Source organism: Camelus dromedarius, chromosome 32, assembly GCF_036321535.1.
Source record: "Camelus dromedarius isolate mCamDro1 chromosome 32, mCamDro1.pat, whole genome shotgun sequence".
NCBI lineage: Eukaryota > Metazoa > Chordata > Mammalia > Artiodactyla > Camelidae > Camelus > Camelus dromedarius.
The window spans coordinates 6,223,882-6,245,780 of NC_087467.1; the positions used below are offsets into that span (position 1 = coordinate 6,223,882).

The following is a 21,899-nucleotide window of genomic DNA, read 5'->3' on the forward strand; positions in this document are numbered from 1 at the left end:
TTTCTTTTAAAAAGTAATGACTTGGCTGCAGATGCATCACTTTCTCCCCTGGCGATGAGTCTCAAATATCTGCAAATATTGCACAATGACCCTCTGGCACGCTGCAAAAACCACACCGTGTTGCCTTTCATAGAAGGGAAATGAAGAATTATGAGAACAGAATGACAAGGTTTCTCTAACCCAGGATTCCATAATCAACTCTGAGCCTGTTTAAGGCAAAAACAGCAGGATCTCCAGGTTTCTGCTCTTTAGGTTCTGAGATATCTAACTCTCAGTCAAAAACGAAAAAACAAAAAACAAAAAACGCCAGGACCCCTGGCTTTCCTGAATTCTTAATTTGAACTGGGGAAACGTCTGTGGCCGTATCACTGCATCTGTGTGTAGAGGGAGGGGACTGAAGCTTCCTTCTCGACAGCTAAGGGTTTCATGTTGGTGCATCCATTCTTTCTTGCAGATTCCTCACTGTCCTTCCCATCGTGGGGAAGGGCTGGGGCCACCATATTGGTTTTGTGAACAAGTGATCTCATAAGAACTACACTGAAGATAAACTTGGGGGCTGCGGCCACTGTTGACTTTTGGCCACAGGCCTGGAGTCAGCGCCACCTGCAGGGTCAGCGAGACCATTATGTGACATCACAGTGAGTGGACATGGGCTGCGAGCGTCACCCATGGTCCTCTGTCTAACACCAGGCTTAGGCTGACCCTTGGCTCTATTTTCGTCCTCAGAGTAACTGGCCCCGTGTTGAACACAGGAGCTGAAGACTCTAATGGACTTTCCTGTGGGAAATTTAGTGATGGAGAAAGGAACCAGCACTGACCCAGGGCTGATGCCCCAAGTGGCTAGACAGGAAGCCAACATCCCGCCCCACCTCAGACAAAGGCCACCCAGGAGAGGGACCCAGGGTCCCAAACACTACGTGGGCTACACAGGGAAAGGAGAGGGGAGCATAACCTCTACAGATTCATTTTTGAGGGCTTTTAACTTGATGGTTTCTCCCTGTTATTCAGCAGTGCAATAAGGAGTCCCTGTGTGCTCCTCTCCTGGTGCTCATTTTCTTTGCAGAATGACTCCCAAGAGAAGCGGACAGGATGCTGTCACAGCACTGAGGACTCCAAGCCTTCCCCCCATCTACTGATCAGACAGATGCGTTCCTGTTGGGCCCACTTCCCTTCTCTCATTTCCTCTTTTCCCTCCTAGCCCGTGGTCTCTCCTCTCACCATTCCCGTCCTCCTCTTCTTGGCGCCTCTCCTGTCTCCCCTTCCCTCCCACCACCACCCGGATCTTGCCCTCCTTCTACCCCCTTCCAGTGATGAGCTGAAAGGTGGTCACTGGCCCCATCATTAAGCAGAGCTGCTAGGATTTATTTTCTTTTGGAAATACGGCTGGTTGTGAGTGTTTTATCATGACCATAATAGAGTCCATTTTTATTGCAAAATCTCCTGTCTCCCTGTTTTGGGGGTGTGTGAGACTATGCCGAGAGCCCGGTGGGAGCGAGCAGCTTCCAAATGAACATGAAGGTTAGGGAAGGTTCCCAGCGGAAGGAAGGGAAAAACTGAAAACACTGAAACAGGATCTGAGATAGGAATGCTCCCTCAGCCTGGCTAAATCCACCGAATAAGCCCTCAGCCTGTAAGGTCACCTACAGCAGTTTGTAAATTACAGTCATATCCGTTCTTCATTGAAAACCAAGCCAAAGTTTAAAAAAAAAAGGAGAAAAAGAAAAGATTCCCAGTCTCCTGAGAGAAACCATGGCCATTTCTATTATAAAATGGGGGCGGGGCAGGGGGCTCTACTATCACTAATACTGGGAAGAAGAAAACTGAGAGGAAGACACAAGGGACAAGCAAGGCCCAGAGACCCAGTGGGCACCGCACACCAGCGCCATCTACAGGGAAGAGGCCCTCCCACCCACACAGGGACCCTGGACCCACACAGGCACAATCACTAGGACTCTGGGAAACGTGGAAGGAAGACACAGCCTCAACTAGATCTCTTCTCATAGCAAAGCCAGATCAAGGCTGAGTGCTCCTGAAATACAGCAGAGTCCTTAGGAGGCAGGAAACGCGAGAGGCAAGGCCAGGGGATGTGACTCACCGAGAGCACAGCGCTGGTACCTGCCAGCAGCGGCAGGCCCGCCAAAGTGTGGGTGGCAGTGACCGCAGGGATGGGGAGAGCCTGGGATGACCACGTGTTCTGCAGGGACTTCCAGGGAGCTATGTTGATTCTGTGACCAGCTTAAGTCAGATTGAAATTCCCCACCCAGGCCCTCACTGCCCTCCCTGCCCGACCCTGTTACCCACTGCAGTTGCTGCAACCCACCCCACCCTCACCCCAGAGGCTGACCACACTCCAGCCTGGGTTCCCTTGCACCTGCTCCCAGGATCCCTTCTTGCTTCTTCCAAATCTCTCCTCCAGCCAGGTCCCCCGCGGCCCCACCCGAGAAACCAGAGAAGACCACACCAGAGCCTCACTCAGCTTCAGCACCCGCCTCTACGACACCGAGTGGCAGAGAGGACCTTCCTCATTGGGACAGCACCCCTAGAGTGTGGGGACTCATAGCCAAGGCATGGGGGAAAGATCTAGGGGGAAATTAGATAGGTTCTCATAACCAAGCTTTATTTCCATGTGGATTAAAGGCGATAATGCTTGAAAAGCACCGACTATGGTGCCTGGTGCCTGGGTACATTTTTAATAAATGTTGGTCAATCGACAGTAGAGTTGAAAGGCAGCCTCAAATTTCTTCTATATAGAGAACTATGCGTATACAAATGTACAACATATAAATATATAGTTAAGTAACTGAACACATTGAATATGAAATACAGCAGGTAAGATGAATATTCCATCCATGGCATAATGTTTTAATTAAACATTAAAAACCAGAGGTGCCCAAAGCCTTTGATTAAAGCTTCAAAGAAAAAAATTTAAATGCATTAAAAATTCATAAGCTCTTTGCAATTTGAGTGTTTTTTTTTTTAATCTATAAAATAGTAGTCCTCGTTTATCCTGTGACAGGGCTGGAATAAAGCTGAACAGAACTTCTTTTGCAAAACCATCTCAGAGAGGGTGACAAAGAGAGGGGTGTATGACATGCAAACTGAATGAAATGTTCAACCATAACCTTCTCTTACCTTTGACCCAATGAGCGTGTACAGCCACTGAATGGTTTCATTGTGGTTTATTACTCCATTCATCCCATCCACATACAACATAATCTGGCCCAAAGCTACAGGAGGGAAGAGAAAAAGAAGACGACATTACGGTTTTATATGTAAATATCATCTCCAGTGCTCATAATGTCAAGTGAGATTCTCATACTTTAAGGGCACTGTGTGTTAAGAATCACCTCTAAAGAGACTGTCGGAGCTCTGAAATTAGCAGAATCTCATATGGGAAAGTGCTGACCACACCAGAAGAAACAGGGGCTATGCCTGGCCTCTGGAAGATGCAATTAAGGCACGAAATCCAGTGATTGTTGTCTCTCTGTGCTTCAATGTATAAATGCATGTTTTTACGTTTCTGTATCTGTGTGTAGTTCCAGACGGGGCAGAGATATGGGGCCGAAAGAATGCATGAAGTTTCTAAAAGCAACCTGGCTAGTACCCCAGCCTGCAGTCAGACAAGTCCCAGCTGCTAAGCTAATACAATCTGAATCCTTAAGGTAAGGAATAAATATGTATTTAAGTATTATCTGTGATCCTTTTTAAAGATTTTTCAGGTTTTAAAACATCAGAAATCAGGGGAAAAAAATTTGTTGACCCCAAGTCCTGAATTTTAAGGAAAATACAGTCACCAAATACGGTCATTATTCACCAAAAAGAAAATACGAGCCATGTTACCACTTTTTAAAAACAAATATTAACTCTATCAATTTTTTTCAGTACCCTTACTATCAAAATAATTTGGATTCTAGATAATGAACACACACAAGTCACATACTCTAAATAAATAGGCTTCCTTGAATCATGTCTAGCTTCCTAAATCTTATTTCAGCCATAATTCATTGGCATGGAACTGACCTTTTTAGGCAAGACCTTTTTTTCCTGGTAATGGTAGGATATCTCATTTTAGAAAACTAAAAGTAAGAGGTACGAAGTGAAAATAATTCATAATCTCATAATTTAAAGAATCATTCTTAATCTGTTGATATACTTTCTTACATCCTTTTATGTTTTATACACTCCCCCACACAACTCTGTATGGAGGTCATAGGAAACAGTCCAGATGAAATGGTGTTGATTAAAAAGAGCAAAACACAAAATAGTAGGTATCGACTAATTCCAAGCACCCAAACGTATGTGTCACGTTAAAAAATCCATTATTATCCTATCCAACAGATCAAATAACAAATCACAAGAAAAATTATGCTCCTAAATATGTAAAAGCTCAAAATTTAAAAATTAATTGAACATGTGCTTAACACAATAAACAGTATATTTTTGGAAACAACAGATTCATATTCTATTTAGTGGTAAAACACTGGAGGTCCTATTAAAATCATAAATAATTTTAAAATAATGGCCACTAATCCCATGATTATTTAACACCATGCTACAGAGTTTCAAGCAAATTTAATAAGACATGAAAAATAACAAGCTGTAGGATCACTAGAACTGAATACATAATATTGTCATTATTTGCAATAAATACTAGACTCAATAAAAATGCATCTACAGAATTTATAATGAAGAGATCACAATTATAACCGCTTTCTCATCTTAATGAGAAATATGGATGTAACATACAAAGAAAGTCAAAGTTGGAAATAAAAATATAATACTAGATAAACGGACATATGACAGCAAATATAATAGTTTGAATGACTCATTGTATAAACAATTCATACAAATTGATAAGAAAATACTATATGCCAACAGAAAAAAGCCAAAAGCATTTCATAAAAGAGATGACAAGCTGGTTTATAATAACAAAGTTATTCATTCTCACTATAATAGAAAAAATACAAATTAAAACCATAATGAGGGGGAGGGCATAGCTCAGTGGTAAAGCGTGTGCTTAGCATGTACGAGGTCCTGGGTTCAATCTCCACTACCTCCATTAAAAACTAACAAACAAACAAACAAACAAATAAATAAACCTAATTACCTCCTCCCCAGGAAAAAAATTTTTTTAATAATAATAATAATTTAAATTATCCAAAATATTTTTTAAAGAAATGATTAGGTACCAGTTGCTGGAGAGGTTAAAAAAGTAACTTCATACACTATTGGCAGCAGGGCAAAATTGGCACAAGTCCTATAATAAGGCTATTTTGTGCTGTAATTGTTTTTAAAATAGTTACCATTTAGTACCTATAGTGTCTCAAGCTCTGAGGGGGACTTTATACGTGTGAGTAATACAGAGCTTTGCTGTGCGGTGGGTAGTAATACCCACCCCTATACAACAGAAGAAAAAAGTGAGGCTGTGGAAAGTAAAAGAATGTGCCCCTAAGCCCCATCACTACCAAGTGGCGGGGTCCACCTCCAGCCAGGACGCTCAGGCTCCTGTGTGTCTATGCTCAGAGCCTGGAAGTCCTCTCTAAGCTCTTCCCCAGCCGTTGTGATTTCAGGGATCGCTCCTAAGGAAATAACCCTAAGTTAAAGGGAAAAAAGGGGATGAATCAAAGATAGTCACTGAGGTATCATCCACAATATCACAGTATCAACCAAAATTTAAATACATACCAGTTCTACAACTCAGCATACACAGTCATTTACCAAAGCTATGTCCTAACCTGTAAAACGTAACTGATAAAATAATTAAAAAGTAGAAAATTATGAACATCATATAATTCAATAAAACACTAAAATCTTCAAGCATAGTCGGAAAGGAAAACCCATGATATATTAGGCATTGATTGGATGTATGTTCTTTGGGTGTATTTTTTTTTCTACCTCTTTCTGTTTTCCCAGTTTTTCATTATGAGCATCGATTACTTCTATATTAGGAAAGTAAACAAATACACGAAAAGTAACCAAATAAGTCTGTATAATGTAAAGTATTAGCTGCTTTTCTTGGGTTTTAGGAATTTTTCACTAGCCTATTCCTCTCAGCTCACCTCTCCCTCCTTCAGAAAGATACGGCCCCCACTTCATGGGAGAGATCTGAGAATTCAGCACATCCTGCCCTGTTTTTCCCTTTCCCTTTTTCTTTCTTCCTCTCCCTTCCAAAACAAACTGGCAAATCTCCAAGGAAGGGAAGCTTGTACCATAGTCTTTTTCAACCATTCGAGTCCCACTGCTGAACAAGCAAATCCAAGGTGGACTTCAGCATCTTCCAAAACAGCCTAATGGCACAAGGGAGACAACGTAGACTGTTCAACCTCTGGAAGGCACATCCCTCTGGGGGACCCTTCCCACAAGGCTGAAAAGCCGGGAATAGTCTCCTCCCTAATGGCTGAGGGCCTCTGGTACTGCAGAAAAGCCCAGCCAGCCAGGGCACTGCTACAAAAAAGTAAGAATGTCTATACGTTTTCCTTCTATGATCTGTTTCCCTCCAAGGTTCTACTGACTTCTCACTTTGGAGCAGGAAAGTCACCAGAAAGTCTACATCAAATGGAATTCAACTTTCTGATCACACCTGTTTGTCATAGTATTTTGGTGATCAAACACTTGCCGACTAGATATTTTTGTACCCTAGCCCTAAAGCTTAAAGAATTCCTTCCTGTAAAACCCACTGCAGACACAAGATGGCGCTAAATAGATTTAAGTGGGTTACATTGCACTGGTATCAACAGCAAAAAAAAACCCCATCTCAGTGAGGGCCTGAGAATAAAACTCACACAGATTTAAAAAATAAATAAATAAAAATAAAAAAGGTAGATGGCTTGGGTCACAGAAGCCATGAAAATCAGTGATTTCCATTTTCAAGAAGGATGCAGAGGGTCAGAATGTCCAAACAGAGAGGTGGGTAACAACTGCACAGGTCTAAAAAGAGATCACGGCATTTATTGTCATGCTGCCCATAAAATTTACTCCAGGCATTTTAATTAATTTTCCATGCTTCAGTTTCCTCACCCAAAAATGAGACAGTAACACCGCAGTATGTATTTTGCAGGGGTGCTGTAGGGATTGAGCCAGAGCATTGCCTTGCTTAAAGTAAGTGCTCAGTAAACGTTAGTCATGTCAGCCACGTCACTGAAGTCGCACATCAGTTATTTCCTGGACAGAAACACACAACGAAAGACTCTGCAAGACATGAAGTTGGGGAGCGAGCCCTCTGCCCAGCCCAAAGTCACGAATATTTTTTTCTCAACATTTTTAGGATTGCTTTTTATATTAAGATATACGCTCCATTTTGAGATAATTTTTGGATACGTTGTGAGGTTTAGATGGATGTTTTCCCCACATAGTTGTGTAACTGACCTAATACAGTTTTTTGAAGAGACTATCCTGCCTTTATGTAATTGTTTTTGCAAATCTGCCAAAAATTAATTGGCGATGTTCGTGTGGGTCTATTTCTGGATTCTCTGTTCTGTTCCATCCATCCATCCATCCATCCCTTTGCCAATACCACACTATCTTGATTACCACAGCTTCATCTGAAGTCTTAAAATCAGGTGGTATGATTCCTACAATTTCATTCCTCTTTTTCAAAATTGTTTTGGCTATTCTTGTCCTTTAGCCTTTTCATGGGAATTTTAGAAACAGTTTGTCTAAACCTACAAAAAAACATCTTTTTGGAAGTATTATGGGAAATGTATTAAATCTATAGGTAAATTTTGGAGAAGGGACATCTTTATTACATTCAGTCTTGTATCTATGAACCTATTATGTCATAATTTACATCTTCTCTATTTTCACCAGCGTTGGGTAGTTTTTAACTATAGATTCTGTGTATGGCTTTTTGTTAAATGTGTACGTTCTTCATGTTCTGGGGGCTACTGGGAATATTTTTAAAACTTCTCCATTTCCAACTGTTTATTACCAGCATATAGAAATAAAAACACTTTTTGTTTGTTTTGACTCTGCATCCTGTAACTTCGTTAAACTTATCAATTTTAAGAGTTTTTTAGGTTATGTTTTTGAAGATTCCCTGAGGTTTCCTACATAGACAACAATGCTGTCTGTGACCTAGAACAATTTTATTTCTTCCTTCCCAACCAGTATCCCCCTCACTTTTTATTCCCCCTTGCCTTATCTCATTGGTTGAGTATAAATACTCAACTGGGAGAGAAAGAGTGGACAACTTTGTCTTTTCCCTATATTAGGGGGAAAGCACTCAGTTTTTCACCATTATTTTTGATGTCAGCTATGAGTTTTTGTACAGTGCCCTTTATTAAGGTGAAGAAGATCCACTCAATGTATAATTTGTTAGTTTTTTTTTAATCATAAGTGGATGCTGAACTTCGTCACATGCTTTTTCTATATCAACCGATAGTATCAAGTGGTTTTTCTTCAGACTGTTAATGTAGCAGATTACACAGAGTGAATTTCAAATATTGAACCAGCCTTGCATTCTCTATTGGCCATGGTACATTATTCTTTTTCATATATTGCTGGATTTTATTTGTTAATATTTTGCTGAGGATTTGCATCTTTGTTCATGAGTCTGTAATATTATGTCTTTGTTTCATATCATGGTAATGCTGGCATTATAAAATGAGTTGGAGAGCATTCCCTCCTCTTCTGTTTTCTGGAAGAGATTACGTAAAATTGGTTTTTTATTTTGTGTTTAAATGTTTGGCAGAATTACCAGGAAACTATCTGGGCCTGGAGATTCCTTCTTCAGAAGACTGTTCACTGCGAGTCAAATTTCTTTAAAAGTCATAGTTAATAACAGTTACAGCAATAAGGCTAGTCAGGTTATCTATCTCATCTTGGATGAATTTTGGTAGTTTGTGGTTTTTAAGAAATTGGCCCCTTTCATCTAAGTATCAATTTTATTTACTTAGAGCTGTTCACAGTATTCTCTTATGACTCATTGAATGTCTGTGGAGTCCGTCATGACAGCCCCCTCTGTCATTACAGATGTTGGCAATTAGTGTCTTCTTTCCTTTTTTCTTTGCTATTATTGCTTATTAGCTTTTCTTTTAAAAAGAAAACTAGCTTTTTATTCCACTAATATCAACTCTATTTTTATGTTTTCAATTTTATTAGTTTTTACCCTTATCTTTATCATTTCCTTCCTTCTACCTGCTTGGGTTATTTTTACTTTTTTATTCTTGTTTCTTAAGGCAAGTGTTTATATTATTGATTATTCTCCCTTTTTCTAATAGAAGTAGGCAAGGCTGTAAATTTCCCTCCATGCACTGCTTCAACTACACCACATAAATTTTTATTTGTATTTTCATTTTCATTTTGTTCAAAATATTTTCTAATTTCCATTTGAGGATTCGTCTTCAACATATGGATTATTTAAAAGCATGTTGCTAATTACCAAGTATCTGGAGACATTCCTGTTGTCCTTCTGTAACTGATTTTTAGTTTAATTCCATTATGGTCAGAAAATACATGATTCCAATTCTTTTAAATTTGTTATTTTTTATACTCCAGGATATGCTTTGTCTTGGTGAATGTTTTCCATGCACTTGAAAAGAATATGTATTCTGCTATAGTGGGTAGAATGCTCTAAAAGTGTTACTTAGAACTAGTTGGTTGATGGTGCTGTTCAGTTACACTATAGCTTCGCTGATTTTCAGTTTACCAGTTCTATTGATTACTAAAAGAGGAATGTTGAAGTCTCCAATTATAACTGAGGATTGTCCATTTCTTATTTCAGTTCTCTCGGTTTTTGTTTTATGTATTTTGAAGCTCTGCAGGTTTTCCATTTCTGGGTGAATTGACCCTTTTTATCACTATAACATCCTCCTTTATTCCTTGCTATTTGTTTAAATTTGGGGGGGGGATTAGGTTTCTTTCTTTCCATCCTTCCTTCCTTCTTTCTGTAATGGAAGTACTGGAGATTGAACCCAGGACCTTGTGCATGCTAAGCAGGCACTCTACCACTGAGCTGTAACCTTCCCCCATCCCTTGCTATTTTCTTTACTGTGCGGAGTCTAATATTAATACACATTTCTTTTGATTATTGTTTGTATGGTATTTATGTCTGTATCCTTTTGCTATTAAACTATAGTTAAGGTGAGTTTTGTGTAGGCAGCATTTCATTGGGTCTTGTTTTTTGTATCCATTCTGATAATCTCTGTCTTTTAATTGCTGTGATTAGGCCAGCTACATTTAATATAATGATTGGTACATCATTCTTAATCTGCTACTGTGCCTATCTAGTGAGTTTTTTGTTTTGGTTAATGTATTTCTCATGTCTAAATTTTCCATTTGGTTCTTCTTTAGTATCTTCTTCTTCTTCTTCTTTTTTTTCCTGAGACTTCCTATCTTTCCATTCAAATCCAAAAATCAGTGTCACCTTGGCACTGGGGTCTATTGATCTGTCTTTTCTCATGCAGGTTGAAATTTCCCTAGTTTACTGTATGCCAACTAATTTTGGCCTATATCCTGGACATCTAAAAAGATTCTAAGACTCTGGATGTTGTTTAAATGTTACAGAAAATGTTGGCATTTTTGTTTAAGCAGGCAATTAACCTGGTTAACTTAGGCCACAAGGTCTGACTTGCCTTTTACAGGCTGTGGTTCCAATGCCAGTTCAGTTTTCAAAGCCCCTGCTGTGCCATTTGGATTGGTCCTGCATATCTGTTACCCAGAGACTCTACCTGGGCAGCGGTCTACCAGGTCTCAAAGTCTTTAGTGTGCTGTTTAGGGTCAGATTCACATGTGTAGTTTGTAATGAGCCCATGGGCTCATAAAAATACTTTGCAGGTCACTTTACTGAACTTCTTTGTCCATTATCTCCCTGATACTTTAAGGTTCCCTGGGGCCCCCCTTCTTAGTCCTTCAACCAGAGAGCCGGGCCATTATTTATCCTGCTCTGCCACTTACTTTTTGTGACTTTGTCCACATCTGGGGCCAAGTCGTGGGAGAACAAAGAGGGAGAAAACACAAAAGGAGTTCACCCCAACCCTCCTGTAACTACAACTCTTCTTAATCAAAAGTTTATGCCTCCTTCTCTGAGTTTCAGGTGCCTGCAGGACCCTGCTGTTCTCACATTATTATCACAGCTGCTCTCACCATGGGATTACCTGGGGCAGGGGTTCAAGATAACAGAGAAAAGACTAAGAAACACGGGGGACTTTTACACTCTTAGTGTTTGGAGTCCCTTTTGCTCCTATATAAGCCAGAAGTTAGAAGACTTCTCTGGAACTCTGTCTACATTGATGGCCGCTTTTGGGTTTGGGGCTGATTTGAGTCCAGACCAGTAAATATCAGAAGAAAAATGTTAAGAGCACCATCACAATGCTGTTTCAAATTCTAGTCTTCTTCCTCAATCTGTCTGCTACCGCTTACTCTTCAAAGTGCTCAAAGAGTTGTTTTCTGTATTTTCCCCAGGTTTATAGTCACACTTAATAGGAGAGACAGGTTCGTGTGTGCTTACACCATCTCAGGCAGAACTCCTCCCTGTTCTGCTTTTAGAATAAATAACTCCAGCAGCAACGCGGAAGAATGAGCAAAGCCTGGAGTGAGCAAGCCCTTCAGCTGGGGATCCACTTAGAACTTTGCCTCAACTTTCTAACCCCATGGTTTTCAATCCTTTCTCTCGCCTTCCTTTCTCTTCTTCTCCCTTCTTATTTTCCTTCATTCTTGTTTTCCTTTCTTTCTTAAAGCTGGAACCCTTTTAGTGCAAGGATCTTCTAAAAGGAACCATAACACAGGCAAAAGATAACTCTCAGATGCTTTGCTGGAAGCAGTACTGGTAGCGTTTAACTACTTCTCCTTTAACACTTGATGCCTCACCCTGCCTACAGCTGTGGGTTCCCAGGGGCTCTGTTAAAAGGACCCAATCACAGAATCACTCTAGACACTGGAGCTCACTGCCCACCTGCGTTTTCAAACGCCACTAGTGGGTTATGAAATTGATTGAGTCCAGATCAGCAATCTATTTTTTTTTTCAGGAAATAAAACAGAATAGAAAACAGAGTGCATTTCATTTAAGGTAAGGACTGTTCCTATTTTTGTTCTATTTTATATAAATGTGAATTTTTTTTTTCTATAGCTCTCAGCCACAAAAGTTTGGAATCTATTATTCCAAAGTCTTTCCTTTCTCTTCACCTCCACCTTCAGTGAGTCATCTAGTTCCTTCCATTTGCCTCTGGAACTGGCCTCAAATTCACCTGTTCTTCCCTCCATCACTGCCTCAGGTCCAGCCTCCACTGTCTCTCTTGGATTATGGCAATTGTAATCTGGCTGGTCCACCTATCTCAAATCCCAGTCTTTTTCTAATCCATGAAAGATATTACCACTGAATTTTCCAAAGCATTAACTATGTCAACTGAATGTGGAAGACCTTTTGGCTCCCTCCTGCCTCGGGACAAGGCCCCTCCCATCCCCAGCCCCCTCCCCCGCCCACCTTTCAGCTTCTTGTCCACCCCATCTGGGCTCCTGTGCCTCTGAACTTTCTGTTCCCATTAAGGGCTTCAATCCTAAGCTTATCCATTTTGAATTAGTTATATGTGCCTTGCTTTTCAAAGAAGTTCTTACATATAAAATATATATTCATTCTACAAACCAGAGCTAGATGAAATTTTTTCAAAAAAGAATTTCTTACACATCGGTGACAACAACCCAAAAAAACAATCCCACATCAATTATTTGCCTGCTTGTTCACGTCCCTTCCTTTGGCCAAAGATACCAAAAATGCCAGGGGAGAAGTTGAAAGCTAATTCCTTCCTGGCAGAGTCATCTGACTTTTTAAACAAAGAGTTCTTAAACAATGCTGCCCTGAGTTAGTCTTTTAATAAACCCCGCATCCATTCTTTCCTTTCAGTCAATATTACAGCGAAATTACAGGTCACATGTACTCTGTAAATGAGCTCGGAGAGACCAAAGCTGCATTACCTTCTTAAGAGAATTATTCAGTTTAGGCCAAAATATTTTTAATGCAATGTTGTTGGGGTTTTTTTAATGCACAGAAATAACTACAGGCATATCATACATTTGACTATAAATTAGCCTTTTTTTATGTCCTGGACAAGGCCTCTATTTGTAAACTGAGCATCCTCTTGTGTATTTCACCCTCGAGTTCCACCACGAGACAAAAGGTTTCTCCCACTAAAGTCTGATTTCAACTGACCTTCATGCATCACCTCCCCTCTATCTTTTCTTTCTTTTTGCATTTTGGGGTAACTTTTAATTTTGATATAATTTCAAAATTAGAAAAACGTTGTAGAAATAGTGCAAGGAACTCTTGCTTGTCCCTATACCTTTTACCCAGATCCATTCATTGTTTCCACTGTGTACCATTTACTTGATCATTCTGTTTTCCTGAACTTTTGAACATATATTTTTAAATAAAAGTTGTATATATTTAAGGTGCCCATCATGATGATGTGGCGTACCTATAGAGTGAAATGATTACGACAGTGAAGCCAATGAACACAGCTCACATAGGGACCATTTTTGTGTGATGAGAACAGCCAACATCCACTCTCTTAGCAATTTCAGGAATTCAGTACGGTATCATTAACTACAGTCATTGGGCCTGTACATTGGAACTCTAGACTTACTCAACTGCATTCTCTCACTCTTGAACTTGATTTTCTTTTCACAAAAGCAGTAGGAAAGAAAGCCTACACTACAGCCATTTTCATCAGATCATGTATTTTTTACCACTTAACAATGTGACTGCAAATAACTCCTCTTTATTTCAACCAAAAGTACAGAAAATGTAGACCAAATGTCTGAAAAATTTAAAAAAAATTACCTTACCATAAGAGCAACCTTCTGCTACAAACCATTATCTGTGGTCACTAGGGGTTTTTGTTTGTTTGTTTGTTTTGTTTTTTTTAAGAGGAAGGAGACCTGTGACTTGCCCGTTGGGAGTGAAGAGGATGTTGCTGTGTTGTTGGGCACATTCAGTTCTTCCTGGAGGCCATGGATGCACAAAATTAGCACAACTTTCTTAAACCAGAGCACAGTGGCGACTCTGACAATCTGCAGTGGTGAGAGTTCTTGAACACAAAGTTACCTCCAGAGAGGGGGGAAAAAAACATTCTTATCACTAAAACCTTATCTCCTGGGAAGAGCGAATTCATCTTAAAAAAGAAAGGGATTTCAACTTATTTTAATCAGACCATAAAATTTACTCTTCTTTACTCTGAAATGGATTTGCCAGTCCCCAATTTCCATTATGCACCAAAGCCCACAGTAAGTATAGAAAAGAGGTTGATAATGTTGACGTTCTTGGAACTAAGTGGAGGCCTTGGACTCTGCCTAATTACTCCTCTCCTCCACGTAACTGTCTGCCCTAAATAACAAGCCCAGGCCTAGTTTCCCCCAAGGGCAACTGTCAAAGAAGTACTCTTTCAACGCTGATTACTGCCTCAAAAATTAAGGAGAATAAGCTGCCAATTCTAGACCGGAGACAAGAATTTAATCAGCAGAAAGAGCTCCAACAAGGTGTCAAAGTTCTGAGTCCCCTGCTGACGTTCAGCAGTATTTCAATGCAAATTTTCGATGGCATTCTTGGAAAAATTTACTAAACTCTCTCCAGCCCTGAAATGCCCATTTCCTGAAAAAGGTCCCCAAGATAAATTTTAAAGTGAATCAGGATTAAGGGCCTCTCTTAACACTTGCAAGCTTAATCAGTAACTCTCAGAGGAGAGAGGGTCCTCCGGATGGTTGGTGAGGCTCTTTCTGAGGGACCGTCCTACCAGGGCGTCATGCGGCCAAGCTCTCTGCAGCCTCTTCTCGCCTCTGATGCCACTCATTGGACTGATCTGTTTCTGCCCTATTCCTTCACCTTCCCGGGAGCAGCAAAGTTTGAATCCCAGATTCCCATGCTAAAGGTTTAAAAGTAAGCCCTCATGAGTCACCAATGCAGAAGCAGCCTTAGTACCGCTGGGGCGGCTGTGGCCTCAGTTACACCTCTGCTCAGTCTCGCTCATTCCACATTCCCCCATTTTTCAGATAAGGAGGAACCAAAGGCATGAAGAAAGGTTTAACAGATTAGCAGGTTTTGAGCCCCTAAGAAATTCTGGCAGACTCCTAATTTCTCTATGAAAAGAAAAACAGTCATTTAAATTATCTGTTCTATAATGCTCTCCAGGACTTACGTCCAGTGAAATACCAGTGGAAGTACACAGTCCTCCCGAGGCATCTCGGAGCCAGAGATGAAATGAACCAGACAGAGACTCCCCAGGCCCAGCAGTGGCTGAACCAACCTGCTCGCCTCACAGACTCAATCTAACCCTGCTTTTCCCCCACAGGACCTGGGGTGGCGCTGTGAGTCAGTGACAATGGCTGGCTTGACAGTGGCCCTGGGAGAAGCAGCTCCTCCCCTGGCCTAGCGAGGGGACATGCAGGAGGCATCCCCTTGGGGCATCCCCTCCAAGTGGTTTACCTGTGTAAGCCTTTGTGACAGAGGCAAGAGGCAGGAGGCTTGGGGAGACCAAGCCCAAGCAGGCAGGTATGGAGCTCCTAAACCCCCAATTCAGAGAAAGGTGGGGTTGGTAGGAGCCTGAGTAATTAGGGGAGGTTTCACGGACAAAGACAACAGAGCCATATGTTAAAGGATGTGGCATACTTAGCTTCCAGAAGACAGATGAGCTTCCAGGGCATGAGAAAAGGTAACCAATGGCTCTGCTGATTTCTGCCTTCAGGACAGAGCAGCATCCAGGAAAACTCACAGGACTTGGACCCTGGGAGAAGCTGGTTTCCATGTTGTCTCTAACGTTTCCTCATTCTAAAAAAAGTGCATGCAGGCCCCCCTGGGCCTCAGTTTACACATCTGTAAAATGGAAGATGCATCCAACCTGGATTCCGCGTTGTCAGCAATGAAACAAGATGAGGTATTAGCACTCACTGATAGTAGCTGATAGTCAGGCAGTTCTTGTTGATTGTGTTATGCTAATTAATCTCTCTGGACTTCAACTCCATCATCTGAGAGATACAAGGTTTATCCTGAAGACCTCCAGAGCCTCTTAGCTCCAAAGTTCTACATCTCCATAATGTTACTCTAAAAGCCCCTTGTGGGGTGTAATAGCAAGTTCCCAGCACTAGGAGGCGCTTTTCTAATAAGTGTTTATACCTGCATTCCAGATGAGATGCCATAAAAATCGGAAATTTGTTGTTTAGCTATTTTACATATAGTAGTTAGTATCTGCACACCTTGAACTTCTGGTGTATTATGCTGTACACCAGAAACTGACACAACACTGTAAACTGACTATACTTCAATAAAAGAAAGTCAGAAATTTACTCTGGGGCACTGCTTAAAGCAATAGGAAAATTTTTCAAGTATATTAATTCTGTATATCTAAGTCGGATTTCCATATGTGTAGAATTTTAACTTACCCCCAAAACCCGAACTTACTAAACTTCCGAACTTACTGAAATCCTGCCCACGGCTACTGAGTCCACATCTAGAAGGGCACTGCTGCTGCCCCCTGCAGGGTGGCCCCTCTACTGCCCCCTGAAAAGGACCTGCATCCTGCAATTACATCGGCTGCCGGCATCCAAGGCCCTGACCCTCCTCAGGGTCCTAAGGGGAAAATTGTTGTCTCGAAGCCTTACTCTACAGCTCCCCATACCCTTCAGTACCTGATTTAATTGGTTGTGTAAATGACCCCAGCTTCCCTGCTTGTCTGAGCTCCACAGGTGATCGGCCTGCACAGCCAGGGCTGTGAACCGCTGGTGGATGCTAACCCAAACCACCACCTAAGTAAGGGCTGAGCCTGGGTGAGGTAGGGAGCTCTCCGAGCTCACTGTCAGTACCTGCTTCTAATCAAACCCAAAGGCCACCAGAGGAGAAACCAGCTCCCACTCCCGGATGACCCGTCTCCATGGTCTCCACCAGGGCAGAGAACTGTGGACAGGGAGCAGGCAGGTGGCGCTGGTGCGCACCAGCCCGGCCGGCTGCGCAAATGGTCCAGGGGACTCCTCATGTCTGTAGCCAAGCTTTACCTGGGTGTCTGTCCGATACGCACAGTTTCAAAGTTTCACTTTTATACAGTATTTTAAAAATCATGACATCACGTAATACCATAAAGACTTTTTAAATCTGACAATCCCTTAGTATCTTCTCAAAGGACTTTATTGTGGATTCCCACAGTGGGATTTCAAGGACTTTTTAAAAATGTGGATCCTGTGTATTAGTTACTTGCCTACAATTTAGTTAAACCTAAATTCTTTAGAAGCATGACAGGCTTGCCAAATGTATTCTATGATATTATTTTATGTCTATTTTATGACCTAGAACAAAATCAAAATACACATAATAGAGAACCAGAAACCCTATTATGACTCATTCATTCCTGTCGGCTCTAAATTGGTGATACTCAAAGAAAAAGAATGAACTTCCCTCAAAAAGAGAAAAATAAACAATAATCAAATCTCTAGGTTGATTGCGCATGTCCACTCTGTTACCTGCATTCCAAAAAGCTGAAATATGTCTGAACATGTTTAACACAGAGACACATTTAAAAATCAAGGCAGATGCGTGCTACAATACGGCTGAACCTTGAAAAACAAATCATGCTCAGTGGAATAGGCCTGTCACAAAAAGACAAATATTGGGTGATTACACTCACATGAAATTTTGAAAATAGGCAAATTCACAGAGACCAGAAAAGGGGCTGGGGAAGGAGAGAACAGGGAATTACTGCTTAATGCGTACAGAGGTTCTGTTTGGGGGTGAAGGAAACGTTTTGGAAATAGTGCTGATTTTAGTACAACCTCGTAAAGGTAATTAATGTCACTGAATTGTACAATTAAAAAGAGTTAAAATGGCAAATTGTATGTTACGTCTATTGTACTACAATAAAACGAGTAAAAATGAAATCATATCAAAACACTACTTGGCTAAAGAAACAATGGCCTGATATCCATAGCAGAAAATCTCAAAGCAGCTCAGCCTCCCGGGGCGGGTGTCTGCTCTAACAGTGCTGGACGGGTCCCCGCACACAAACAAATGTAAGACCAGCGCGGCCCTGGCAGAGCTGACGAGGCCACCAGGCTGTGCGTCTGCGGACCTCACCGCCACCCATCCCGCCTCCGCGGCCAACACCTTAGACTCACATCTATTTAATAGCTATTTCCTGGCCGCTGTAATCACACATTCATTAGAGCTGATTGTTTTGCCGTGCCAACGGTCATGACGGGCTGTCACTGGCGCGCGCTTTGTTTTCATTTCTATAAATATATGAGCATTTCACATGTCACCAGCTACTGAACCTGGATAAACACTTCAGACCATGCACTGTCAACAGGGGCAAGAACCAAGAAAACTGGTTCTTGGGGGCAGACACCCTAGATGTTACCATGGTTTATGGTCCTCTACAGGGACACAGTATGTCACAGATACATAGGGTCCCTGTGGCATTAAAACTTCATGGGAGTGGGGTGGGCGTGGTTAAGAAAAAAATGTATTGTAAGGCTCCTGAGGGAGATGATAATAATAAAAAAAAAAGTTGACAAGCATGGCTTCATACCTTATAATTAAAGATTTTCCTTCAATCAAAAATGAACAAACAAAACCAGCTACTCTTTACAAGTGAACAAAAAGGGGAAACAAACTAGAAGTTTTAACTGAAGACGAGTGTCTGGCTTCGCTGCAGGCCTCCCTCTAGACTTAGTAGCACATTGTGCAGCTCCCTGTGAGGGGCACTGCCCGCCATGTGGCCCAAGCTCTCTTGCTTTTCCCAGGACTGACATACGCATCCGTTCACGCCAGCAGCCAGGAGCATCTGCTCGGCACCAGGCACCCTGCTAGGCCCATTTGGCTGGACCCACCTCATCCAAATGGATGGAGCCCCGCAGCTGTCAGGAAGGGAGAATGAAGGCCCGGACCCTTTGCTCCACCATCAGCCTTGGAAAAAAAGAAGCAGGGGTAGGCCTGGGAAGTGGTCGCAAGTCTGGGCCCTGAAGCCAAGAAACCTGGGTTTGAGGCCAGGTGGCATTGCCTCTTACCAAACAAGCAACTCTGTGCAAGTGATTTGACCTCTGGGGCTCCAAATTCCTCCTCTGAAAAAAAGAAGTCACCATCTTGATTCTTCATATGGGGCTGCAGTGAGAATCCACTGAGAGGTGATAATACACATTTGACTCTTGCAAGCTCAAGTAACTACTGGTAACGCCCTCCCGAGGGAAATCATAGAACCATTAGAAAGGATACAGCTACCTTCCATGACTTCCATCAGTGGATACTGTGTACTTATACCCTCAACAATCCCAGTAGGGCCTTGCAACTCTCTCTGGGGACGCGCAAAGCCCACGTGAAGTCACAGGGGCACAGGAGCAGCAGCAGGCAGGGTTTCTATGTCAGTGACGAATTTCAGCAACGTGTATCCCTCTTCATGCTACTTCATCTCGCCAAGATGAGGCCCACTCAAACGCGTCACTTTCCGCAAACTCAGACTCACAAGCAGGTGACGAAGTCTGTTGCATCGAGGGTATGATTTCAGGGGCCCAAGAAGGAACAGGACTTTGGAAAGCATGCGTCTCCTGAGCTGGCTGAAACTTTTCCTTTTCGGTGGACACATGCTTCCATTCCACAGAGAAAAGTAAGGTTCAAGCATACCTCCCTGAGGAGGTCAGTACAACTCATGCTATGGGACAGAGGTTATCAGCACCAGAGCACCTCACTCCTGCAAGGCCCCTTCCCACACCTTGGGAGGGGCCGTAGCAATGTGTTGATGGCCTTATGTTTATCTGCAAAAGAAAGGTACTTTAACACAATCACATAGGACCCTGGTCCCAATCCACCCTGGGTCCCTCCATCACACTTTCTCACATGGCAGGTGGTAAAATTATCATGGACATTTGGAGGATTCAGCTCAGGGAGGTGAAACAGGGGGATGTATTTATAGTTTGCCACTTCTTCCACATACACTTAGGTTTTTGCTGGTTGTCCCAATGAAGGAATGATTTCCCCAAATATTCCTGCCGCCCAATATGCCAATTCACTGGATTGTGTGGCCCAGGGGTCACAAAGGACAAGCACAGGAGTCTCTTAGCCAGTGGCTTTATGCATAAGGAATCATGAATGGCGCCAAAATCAATACTGAAATTTTAAAGGGCTCCCTTAATTCTAGGTAACTAAGGCATAGCTATATGCATCAACCAGGAAGGCTCCAGACTGTCATTTAAATTTCAGTAAATGTGATTAATGATGCAATTTATGGTGCTTTTCTCCTATTAAGAATCAAATAAAGATGTTTTTAATATATACCTGGAGACATAAAGCAACCCTTCTCCCAGAGAACAGGTAAAACCAGAGAGGTTATGAAACCTAGCTCCATAAAACATAATTATCAACCTCATAGGCCTGTAACTTCTGTCATAGCAGCACACTCTAGCCCAGAGAAACTCTCAGACACATGCACAAGGAAATATGTTCAGGAATTTTTATAATGTCTATGTTTGCAACGTGGAAAATTGAGGCAACTTAAGTGTCCATCATCAGGAGATGGATCATTAAACTGTGTGTGTCCACACACAAACATGCCACTCTACGACAAAAATCAATACACAAGGATGAGTCTTTATCTGGCCAAATTATGGAAAACCACATGTAACACAAGTACAAAAAATTTGCTCCACATACAGAGTACTGTGTAAGGATTAGAGGTCACTATGCGCAGCAGTCGGGACAGGAGCCACCTGTGGAGGGAGGAGGAGGATGTAACGGCGGGGCGTGATGCAGGGCAGCTTCAATGACACTAAGCTTGATTTCTTTCGGTGAACAGTGTGTCCACAGGTATCTGATTTGTCTTTATATGTCCCTTTTATACTTTTAATATTTTATAAGACATTTAAAAGAATAATTATCAAATGAATTCCAGATTGATAGATTCTAATACAATGATGAATACATTCTTTAAAGTAGAAGAAAAATACTCAATTCAATCTCCCTAAAGTGCTATGTCATTTGGTGTATTCTGAGTTTTTATCCATATGAATATTTTATGAGGTTGTAATGATGATATAGCATGGAATATTCTCATATATCATTAATGAATGTAATATTAAATATTAAGCATTTTAACTTTGAAAAATCTTTGAAATTATCATTTAAAATAACCCCTAATATTTCAGTGCATAGATATGCCATAATTTTAACCACTCTCCTTTTCTTAGATTTCTTCTAATCCTCATTACAAATAATGTTGTACAGAATATTTTTCTGTGCATAATATCTTTTTTCCTTTTTCGAGCTTTTTTAGATATGTCCCCAGAGATAGGATTTTTAGGTCCAAAACTTTGATCATTTGGGGGGAATCATTATACATTGTCAATGTATTTTAAATATTAATGGCTGCCAAGACTTCTGCTTTTGGCCAAGATTAAGAAATAGGCATCATACTTCCCCTTCTGCTTAAAACATACAAAACCCTGCTATACTGCTTTGAGAAAACTCCCAAGTCATGACACAGGGAAAGGGACCCTAGGCAGACCTAGGGTGTCATCAGACTGCCCGAGCTGGAAGAACAAGGTAGGATTCACAGGACAGAATACAACTGTGCTGCTCAGAGAAAGAACTTGAAAATCTTCAGAGGGTCCACTTTGAGTATTCAGCAGGATGCTAATCAGTGCACGTAAGTACTTGAGGCCAGGGAAAGAACCACCCAAAGGACTAGAAGGAAAAATACCCAGTGCTCATCCAGAGCCACTCTTACCAGCCAGACTAGAATCTCACAATTCATGGGACATTGGGAATAGTACTCAGAAGAACCATGTCTTGGCCATGACGAATAATTAGCCTTGCAGCAAATGCTTCTCCGATACCACCTAATCTTAAAAGCAAACCCAAAAGGATCAAACTGCTGTCAAATAACTGCATCCCAGAACAAATTTCACAAATTTTATAAAAATACAAAAATATCAGCATGCAA

At 41.5% G+C, this 21,899-nt stretch overlaps 1 protein-coding gene across 12 annotated transcripts in view; it reads right to left on the bottom strand.

The window, feature by feature from the left end:
* The window catches only part of FHOD3 (formin homology 2 domain containing 3), a 411,734-nt gene that overhangs the window by 173,041 nt on the left and 216,794 nt on the right, over nucleotides 1–21,899 (bottom strand). For all 12 annotated transcript variants that reach the window (XM_064481498.1, XM_064481499.1, XM_064481497.1 and 9 more), the window contains exon 6: nucleotides 3,133–3,227. In XM_064481498.1, the coding sequence (XP_064337568.1) occupies nucleotides 3,133–3,227 (95 nt within the window). The remainder of the gene's footprint in view (nucleotides 1–3,132; nucleotides 3,228–21,899) is intronic.